This window comes from Myxocyprinus asiaticus, chromosome 2, assembly GCF_019703515.2.
Source record: "Myxocyprinus asiaticus isolate MX2 ecotype Aquarium Trade chromosome 2, UBuf_Myxa_2, whole genome shotgun sequence".
Taxonomy (NCBI): Eukaryota; Metazoa; Chordata; class Actinopteri; order Cypriniformes; family Catostomidae; genus Myxocyprinus; species Myxocyprinus asiaticus.
Genome location: NC_059345.1, coordinates 60,911,120 through 60,921,657, shown reverse-complemented (window position 1 = coordinate 60,921,657; position 10,538 = coordinate 60,911,120). Strand labels below are relative to the sequence as shown.

Below are 10,538 nucleotides of genomic sequence, written 5' to 3'. Positions count from 1 at the left end.
GAGCCAAACAACTATGTGATAATAAATGGCTTCATATGATCACTATCCTTAAATAAAAGACAGTTTTTTGCATGATCAGTCATATTTTCAAAATCAGTGCCAAAATTTCACAATTTCTGCTAGGGTATGCAAACTTTTGAACACAACTGTAACTGGATTGGGTGTACTACACGACATAATTCCTGCTTGAATTCAAAACCACTTAGCTGTAAAAAGCATTTGATATCGACCTTATTGACTCTACACCATTTTGAATTTTAATATAAAGGGATGTAACTTGAACACTTTGTCGGATTTAAACGAAAAATGGTATGCGTCTTCGACATCATGTTTTCAGGGTACCTGAACAGTCAGGAGACAGTGCCACATATTGGTCAAAATGCTTAGTCAATATAAACAAAAGTCTTTTTTTACTTCCTTATTCCAAGTCTTGAGAAATAAATTTTTTTTTTTTTTTTCATTTAAACTTTCATGAATGCCAGCATTATCTCAGCAATGATTTTGTGTGCTGATTCTTAGCTAAGTCGGAAGAGTACCTGTTCGAGCCCAGCTTGGGGCAACGTGTAAACCATTGAGGGTTTGCAGTGTACATCGTATTCACTCTGTGCTGTCTTTGGGTTATGCTTAGTCTGGGAGTCATTACTTAGTGTGGGATGTTTGTCACTTGGGCTTGGCCTCGATAATTGCTGCTATATTGCTCAATTTGTTTCTGTATTTCACAGTTCATGATGAGGACAATTACCACATTTTACTGACATTTTTAGAAAATTATAACAATGTGAGTTGATAATTTTATTATTGCATATTATGTTCTTTGCTTTGCAAAATGTTGCTTTGCAAAAGAAAGAATGAGAAAAGGTCAATTCAACTTTTGAACAGCTTAAAATGTTTTCATGACCAAATAACCTCTTGTTTGTGTTTATGAAATTAAAACTCAACGTAGAGTGTGTAATTTTATCCCTTTTATTACCTTTTCCCCCAGTTGTTCATAGTATTACACAGAGAAGTTTTTTAATTAATTTCGAATGCATTCTGTTATTCTTGACATTTTTTGTTAATTATATTATTTCCTTTTTAGTGCTAATGCTAAAAGTTACACAAGAACTAGATCACTGATGTCTAATCCATGAGAAACACTGAGACAGAAATCTAGTAGCCTACTTCACAGAAAAATAAAAGACAAAGATGAAAGGGTTGAATCAATGAGAGGAGTCAAAAACAAAAGAAACAAAATGGACAAGCATTTACATTTACTCCACACGACAAGTAAATCTATCTCTATATCCCCATTTGTTTCTAACTATCATTATACTCACAATTTTAATCGTTATTCATCTATTCAGTAGGTAAAACATTTCAGAATCCATCTTCTTCCATTTCTTGGTAGAGGCTCAAATATATCTGGGTGGACTTTTTAATATTTACCTTAAGCACAATTATTAATATTCCCAACATAAACATGTAGTTAGAACGAAACAATCTACCAATCCTAAATGAGAAAATGTCTCTAAAACAGAATCAAAACAATTGAAATATGTGATTATTTCCATGGACACAGTGCTGCGGTTCCTATACTTGCAACAAATGTACAAACATCACATTTGCACATAACTATTGGAAGAAATTTCCAGTAAATTTAAACCTATCTGACTGATTTTATTTTATTTTTCAGTGCAGTATTTTGCTGAATGTGATTGTTATGATGCATCTGGGTTTGTGAGAATTTTGGTCTATGTTGTTATTGGCAAGTGTCAGCTGTGATGGAAAAAAAAAATATATATATATATATATATATATATATACACACACACACACACACACACTACTGGTCAAAAGTTTTGAAACACTTATTCTTTATTATAATTTTTCTTTTTTTTTCCACATTTTAGAATAATAGTAAAGTCATCAAAACTATTGAATAACATAAATGGAACTATGGGAATTATGTTGTGACTAAACAAAATCCAAAATAAATCAAAACTGTGTTATATTTTAGCATCTTCAAAGTAGTCACCCTTTGCCTAGTATTTGCAGACATGTACTCTTGACATTTTCTCAACCAACTTCTTGAGGTATCACCCTGGGATGCTTTTTAAACAGTATTGGAGTTCCCATATATGTTGGGCACTTATTGGCTGCTTTTCTTTATTATTTGGTCCAAGTCATCAATTTCAAAAACTTTTTCTTTTTTAAATACATTTTAGTTTTATAATGAAATAAATTAATATGGTGGCACAATTATATTTTTGTCTACAAAACTAATTTCAAACTTTTAAGCATACGCCTTCAGATCAAAAGATTTTTAAGATCATGAGAAACATTTCAGTCAAGTGTTTCAAAACTTTTGACCGGTTGTGTATATACTATGCTCTTTCAATTATAACATTATTTTTAAGGTATTACTTCTCTAGGACTGAGAGCTTAAAGGAAAATTGCTTTTAGGAAAATTTTAAATGTTTCTATGGAAATTTGGGACTTTGAACATAAGAGCATGCTAACTTGATAATCTCACTGGCTTGCTGAGGTAACACTTTACAATAAGGTTGTATAGATTAACATAATGCAATAGTTAACATGATTTAACAATGAACAATATTTCTACAGCATTTACTAATGTTGATTAATGTTAGTCTCTATATACTAATAGGTTAATCTCATTACTAAAAGGCCTACATTTTAACATTTTCATTAACAATAGTTAATGTTTTATGAACTAGCAATGATCAATAGTATATTTATACCTTAACATAAACAAGATGAATAAATGATTTAAACATATTTAGTTTAGTTTATCATTGAATGCATTAACTAATATTAACATATTATAACATAAAATAATGTAACATAACATTATTTTAAAGTGTTACCCTTGTGTATTGGAAGAGCTTTCTTGGGATATTAGGTTAATAAGTGCAACATGGCTATACCCTATTGGCAGTAAAGGGGCTGGTTAGTCAGCAAAATAAGATCAGACAAGCATATTTCTTCCTCTGGGTTGAGTCATTGTCATTCTTTGAAACAAGTGACATGATCCCTTAAATTGTTCTACAGAGCGTTAAAGCATGCACTACACACTGGCTCACTTTCAGGCATGTTAAAATGGGTAGACATGCAAATAGACACATGCGAAGAAGATCCTATTGATCCTCTGTGTACACGTCACTATGGCATTCTGTACACTCCAAGCCAGAGCTATTGCTCTCAAGTTACATTAAAGAGCATGGTGGCCATTTAAAAAGGCAAATGCTCATCACTGTGAATCCATCTTGAACATTTACAATCAAATACTCCTCATTATATCCATTATACAAACTACATGACAGGATACACTGTAGAAGAATTCCTTGTTATAGGTAAATATTGCATGAATAAAGCTAGTTATTCTTATAATTTTCCTTTGAATTGGACAAAATCAAAAGGCTTTGACCATAATGTTCTGAAAAAAATATTTGTCCTGTTGGCACTCTATTCATGAAACTTGATCGGAGTAGTTGGGTTTGATTGCTTCATAACTGGACCACTCATAAAGGAGTGTGTTTACATGCACGATACAACACAAAATAGGATTAAGTCGACAATGTGTATGGTTATGTAAATGCCTTAAACTGTGTTCTTTAGAAAACTTTTAAAAGCCTAAAACAAAATCAAAATACCTAGATGTTTGCCCATTACCCTGATTTCGCTTTGAATGTAAACACCTTTATCACCTATTCAATGTGTGGATATCTGAGTGCAGAACAGTAGACCAGTCAAGACTGGATTTTTACAACAAGCTGATTTTATTTTATTTTTTTCTCATTTTTTCTCCCAATTTGGAATGCCCAATTCCCACTACTTAGTAGGTCCTCGTGGTGACGCGGTTACTCACCTCAATCCGGGTGGCAGAGGACAAGTCTCAGTTGCCTCCGCTTCTGAGACGGTCAATCCGCGCACCTTATCATGTGGCTCGCTGTACATGACACCGTGGAGACTCACAGCATGTTGAGACTCATGCTACCCTCCGTGATCCACGCACAACTTACCACGCGCCCCACTGAGAGCGAGAACCCCTTATCGCGACCACGAGGATGTTACCCCATGTGACTCTACCCTCCCTAGCAATTTGGTTGCTTAGGAGACCTGGCTGGAGTCACTCAGCACGCCCTGGATTTGAACTTGCAACTCCAGGTGTGGTAGTCAGCGTCAGTACTCGCTGAGCTACCCAGGCTCCACAAGCTGATTTTTAAAGTTATCATCACTTTCTTGTACATGTAAACACACTCATTGGTTTTGATACTAATGGTTAACAAAGTGAGCTTCATTGCGCAACTGCAGCCAGACACACCTAGATGTTTACCCATTACCCTGATCCATGTGTGGATGTCTGACTGAGTTTTACAACAAGCTGATTTTTGTTAGTTATCATCACTTTCTTGTACATGTAAACACACTCATTGGTTTTGATACTAATGGTTAACACAGTGTGATCCACTGGCTGAGCCCCTCTGGAAGCACTTGACTGACCCCTTTACCAATCCTGTTCAATTTTGCAAAGTCAACATGACATTAAATTTTACTATTTTAATACATGTTCCTGGTCTTATTGTGAGCAATTCATCAATGCATGCTATTTCAATGAAAAAAAAAAAATTCTTCATGATCTTGCATCAAAATGCAACAACTTGCTCAGACTTTCCTTTTTGGCTGACCTTATAAATCCCTTTTAATTTTCAACCCCTCCTTCCAACCTGCTGGCTCCATTCTGGTATGACACAACCACTTTTTCACAATCCAATCAATTCCTGATGTATAGAATCGAGCCCCACCCTACATTTTTTTCCTTGTTGAATATCCTGTTTCACTCAGAAATAAGTAACATTAAGGACGTTATATTAGTTGTGAACACCATTCACCATATGTTCACTTTAAAGGAACAACCTGTTTGACATATAATTCAGAACAGGCAAAGATCCAACCAAACAAATCTAGGCAAAATAGTATTACAATATTTTGCCATTTTCTCTCTTGCTTTTAACATATAACTTTTCTCATATGGGCAAATGGAAGACTTGAGCTGGTTATAATTGACAGAGTCAAGTACTTAAGCCTAAAACTGTTGCCACAGATTCCCGCTCGGGTCACCACATTAGTACAGACTAAAATGCTGTACCTCTCTGACAGCAGCAGGATTGTATAAGAGAAAAAAATAACAACAAGGAAAAAAAGCACACCAAAAAACAAAATCAAAAAAGAAGTTGATACACACATTATGAGCTTACACTGTATATTATTTTCTCTATTCTTTTGTTTAGAAATTCAACATGTTACTAAAAGAAACATTGTTTTTGTTTTTTTTTCAGTGATGACTGTGATATTAATGTCATAATCAATATTCATATTAGAAGTATTATTATTGGTTAATACTACATTTGGGTCTCATTAAAGGCCCAGCACATGTCACAGAGCTTAAAGGGCCCTATCATCTGCCAGACGAGTTAATGACGGGAGGGAGAGAGTGACTCTCACTTTCCACCAATCAAATGACTCAAACTTTCAACTACCCATATATTCATCTCTCTCCCCCTCTCTGGCTCTCCTCAGCAGGACACCTCCATGGTATGGGATGGGCTTGGAGGAAGCTGTCCACCAAGTGAACCCTGGGATAGAGTGCGGGATCGGGAACGGGACCCCTCCATCGAGTATGAGGAAGAGAGAGAGGTGGTGCGTGAACGAGAGAGACGAGTCATGCAGGATGATGCCACTGAAAGACAATGGGAAAATGAGGAAGAGGAAATACAAAGAGAGAAATACATGAGATCTAAATTATCCACGAAAATTGGCTCTGCATTGGCCCCGTTTTCTGCCATTCAGTGAAAGAGATTGGTGTATGTGGAACATTCTGTCTTACTACATCTTTTTTGTTCCAAGGAAGAAAGACACGTTTGGAACATTTTTTTTTTTTTTTAACAACATGAGGGTGAGTAAAGGATGACAGGTTGTTGATCACCTTGCTTCTTGCAGGATGACCATCAGTTTTGCTGGTAAACCGCACGACTATGCTGGTCCACCATCTAGATACATTAAACCAGCCCTAACCTGCATAAACTAGCCTTGTGCCTGTGCACAAAACAAGTTCCTTTAATATTAAGACATTAACTATTTATAATAATAATATAATTCTGTTAATTACAAATCTAACACAAATCCGTTATACATCAAATGTGTCTGTTGGGTCTTGTCAGGCTTGGGTTGGGTAGCACACTTCTAGTTAGGACACAGTGTAATAGTACATATAATGCTGGTTGTTTTTGAAACTGATTATGGCTATTAGTGTACTGTAAAAAACAAATGCAGCCAAACAACAAACTGCAACACCATGCAAATGTGTTAAGGTGACCACGAGAGTACATTCATAAAATAGTTCCTCAATTTTAAGTATTGCTGTTATAAAAATGTAATATCTTTAAGTAGTTGTTGATTTAACAGGGTTGCTACAGAGTCTTTAAAATAAAATGTAAGACTTTTTAAGACCTTTTTTAAGACCTGAACAAATAAAATTATTACCATATGTCCATACAGAACAAACCCACACAATCTCAAAAGAAATCCTGTATCACAGATTATTTTACTTAAACAGGCTGGGGCCTGGGGCACACATTCAACAAGGCCTTAGAACTGCTTATCAGCAAAACAGGGTATCTGCAAGCTTAGTTTCTACCATGTGTAATCTGTGCAAATGACAATAAAATGACTTAAGACCTATGACTTATTACTATCATTTTTAAAATCGATAAACTGAATGTGTAAAAATGTTTTTAGTCTTTCCTTCCTGTGACAGGGCTACAAGAGTCTAAATTGAATTAAATCCCAGAAGCAGATTACAGTGCAACAAAAATACTAATAATAACCTGAAAAAAATAAAAAATAAAAATAAAATACATATATATATATATATATATATATATATATATATATATATACATACATATATATATATATATATATATATATATATATATATACATATATATATATACATATATATATATATATATATATATATACATATATATATATACATATATATATATATATACATATATATATATATATATATATATATATATATATATATATATATATATATATATATATACACACACATATACATACATATATATATATATATATATATATATATATACACACACACATATACATACATATATATATATATATATATATATATATATATATGTATGTATATGTGTGTGTGTATATATATATATATATATATATATATATATGTATGTATATGTGTGTGTATATATATATATATATATATATATATATATATATATATATATTTGGTGCATAACACAGGACTTTTAACAATAATCAAGCCTGGGACTTTTTTATTTTTTTAATGTCTGTGCTTCACTGATTCCAGCTGCTCATTCAGACAGAAAAGAGAAATACATTAGGTACTCAACCAGAATTAACCTTTTTATCATGGGGATTAACGTGGCGATAAAACGTTAAATTCTCACATGTGAGACTCGTTCACAAAATCACAGCCAGGATGTGCAAAGGGACACTTTTGGCACCATCGTATAGTGTGAAGAAAGCAAGATATTTTGATTAACATTATTTGTTTCGTATTTTTTGCATTTTGTTGTATAGAAGGTGATCTAACAATGCAAAATGAATGGCAATATTAAAGCTTAGTTAGCTCATTAATTGGTGTATAGAAAAAAAATGCTAGAATGCCAGACTAAAATAGAGTGGATCAATTGAAACCCCGCTGATAAGCGTAATGAAATATATAGGTGCTTATTTTGATGTTACATTAAAGTTACAGAGGATAATGTGGAGTAGATAAAGGCTCAAGTTATTTGAATAAACATGTGGACTGATAGCTTATGGGCAGTGTGCTTGGCTCTTGTGCAAAAGGTTGCAGGTTTGAAACTTGCTTTTGTTATCTAATTGTTTGTGTGTTTGGATACATATGGAAAGTAAAATACATCCAGCAGATTCACAAAAAGCCATTTTGAGCTGGCTGGTACTGACACTGTCCTGCAAGATCACTGTCACTACGATTGTGTTTTAAAGGTAAAATCATAGGTGGTACAGCCACATAATGCGGCAGTGTTCATGATTACATGATAAAGACGGACAGTAGTCGATTTTTTACATTTATGTGTTCTGGTGATTTGTTTGGACTGTTCATATAAAATAAACGAGTGAAAAAAAACCCCCACATTCTCTTTACCCCCTGCATAAGTCAACTGCGTCTTCAATCTTTTTTGAAAGAAAAAAAAATAAATAAAAAATATCAGTATGTTTTCAACTCAGTTATATATCAAATTGTGTTTTTATTACTTTTTATTTTTTATAAATATATTTTTTCAATTTTTGTTGCTACTCAAATCGATCATGTCTGGACTTGCCTAGCAACATTTGAGTTCCTGCCGCTGTGATGAAAAACGAATCCACTGACACAAGATGTGGGGCAATCTGGTCTTAACAGACAGTGTGTACATTTATTTTAAGTTTTAATTTGTGTAAAATTCCAGGTTTGTCCTGATTCAAAGGTCTGGGTGAAAATCTAAACATCCTAATCTTCTACAATCTTTTGGAAATGGAGTGTCACAACAACAATTATTAAAATAATTTGTTAATGTTTATTAAAAGAAAGTTGCTGACATGAGATGGGGTGAAAAATGGGTTTGGTGAAAGGTGGACTCGAAAAGAAATTAAGTCCACTGTCCAACACTCTACTGATGATGCCTTTTCTCAGTTAACACTACAGTGATTTTTCAGGATTGAGAAGGACGCTGGGCTGCCTTGCAGTGGCCACCACACTCCTAGCCTTTACCTGACTCAAAGCCTTCTCTGCACGGCCTGATCTTCACAGAGCCCCTCCGATAACCACGAGAACAATGTTTACTTTCAGTTATAACTCACTCACTTTCGACATTTTATTTCCACGTTTAAAATACTTTGTGATTATTTATTAAAATAAAGTGTGTGTCTTGGATGACATGAAATGGGGATGAAAGAGTGGGATCGGTAAAATCGATTGGAACATGGATCTGTCCTAACGTCCTCTACAGATACAGGAACCACAGTATCAACATGGTATTTTGTAGTCAAATAATTGTAACCACAAAATTAAACATGGTTATTACAGTGCATTCAGAAAGTATTCAGACCCCTTCATTTTTTCACATTTTGTTGTTGCAGCCTCATGCCAAAATACTTATTAATTTTTATAAAATAAATTTTGTTTTTTTCCACATCAATCTACACTCCATACCCCATAATGACAAAGCAAAAACCAGATTTTTGATAACTTTGCAAATGTATTAAAAAGAAAAAACTGAAATATCACATTGATGTAAGTATTCAGACCCTTAACTCAGTAATTAGTTGAAGCATCTTTGGCAGCGATTACAGCCTCAAGTCTTTTTGGGTATGATGCGAAAAGCTTTGCACACATGGATTTGGGGATTTTCTGCCATTCTTTTCTGCAGATCCTCTCAAGCTCTGTCAGGTTGGATGGGGACCGTCAGCCATTTTCAGGTCTCTCCAGAGATGTTCAATTGGGTTCAAGTCCTGGCTCTGGCTGGGCCACTTAAGGAGATTCACAGAGTTGTCCCTAAACCACTCTTGCGTTGTCTTGGCTGTGCGCTTAGGGTCATTGTCCTGTTGGAAGGTGAACCTTAGGCCCAGTCTGAGGTCCTGAGTGCTCTGGACCAGGTTTTCATTAAGGATATCTTTGTATTTTGCTGCGTTCAGCTTTCCTTCAACCCTGACCAGTCCCCCAGTCCCTGCTGCTGAAAAAAACAAACCACAGCATGATGCTACCACCACCATGCTTCACCGTTGGGATGGTATTGGGCAGGTGATGAGCGGTGCCTGGTTTCCTCCAGACATGACGCTTGGAATTGAGGCCAAACAATTAAATCTTCGTTTCATCAGACCAGAGAATCTTGTTTCTCACAGTCTGAGAGTCCTTTAGGTGCTTTTTTATTTGTCTTGCACTGAGGAGAGGCTTCCGTCTGGCCACTCTCCCATAAAGCCCAGATCGCTGGAGTGTTGCAGTGATGGTTGTTCTTCTGCAAGTTTTCCCATCTCCACACATGATCTCTGGTGCTCAACCAAAGTGACCATCGGGTAGTTGAGTCCTGATTGCTCAGTTTGGCCGGGCAGCCAGCTCTAGGAAGAGTCCTGGTTGTTCCAAATATTTTCCATTTAAGAATTATGGAGGCCACTGTGCTCTTGCGCACCTTCAATACAGCCAATTTAATTTTTGTAGCCTTCCCCAGATCTGTCTCTCAACATAATCCTGTCTCTGAGCTCTGCAGGCAGTTCCTTTGACCTCATGGCTTGGTTTTTGCTCTGATATGCATTTTCAGCTGTGAGACCTTATATAGACAGGTGTGTGCCTTTCCAAATCATGTTCAATCAATTAAATTTGCTACAGGTAGACTCCAATCAAAGTGTAGAAACATCTCAAAGATGATCCAGAGAAATGGGATGCACCTGAGCTAAGT

General features: G+C 35.1%; 1 protein-coding gene across 1 annotated transcript in view; it reads right to left on the bottom strand.

Annotated features, from left to right (window-relative positions):
* Nucleotides 1-949: 949 nt before the first annotated feature.
* The window catches only part of ndrg2 (NDRG family member 2), a 105,884-nt gene continuing 96,295 nt past the window's right edge, over nt 950-10,538 (bottom strand). Inside the window, exon 16 of the mRNA XM_051719196.1 lies at nt 950-5,740. Within this exon, the coding sequence (XP_051575156.1) occupies nt 5,577-5,740 (164 nt within the window). The 3' untranslated portion in view covers nt 950-5,576. The remainder of the gene's footprint in view (nt 5,741-10,538) is intronic.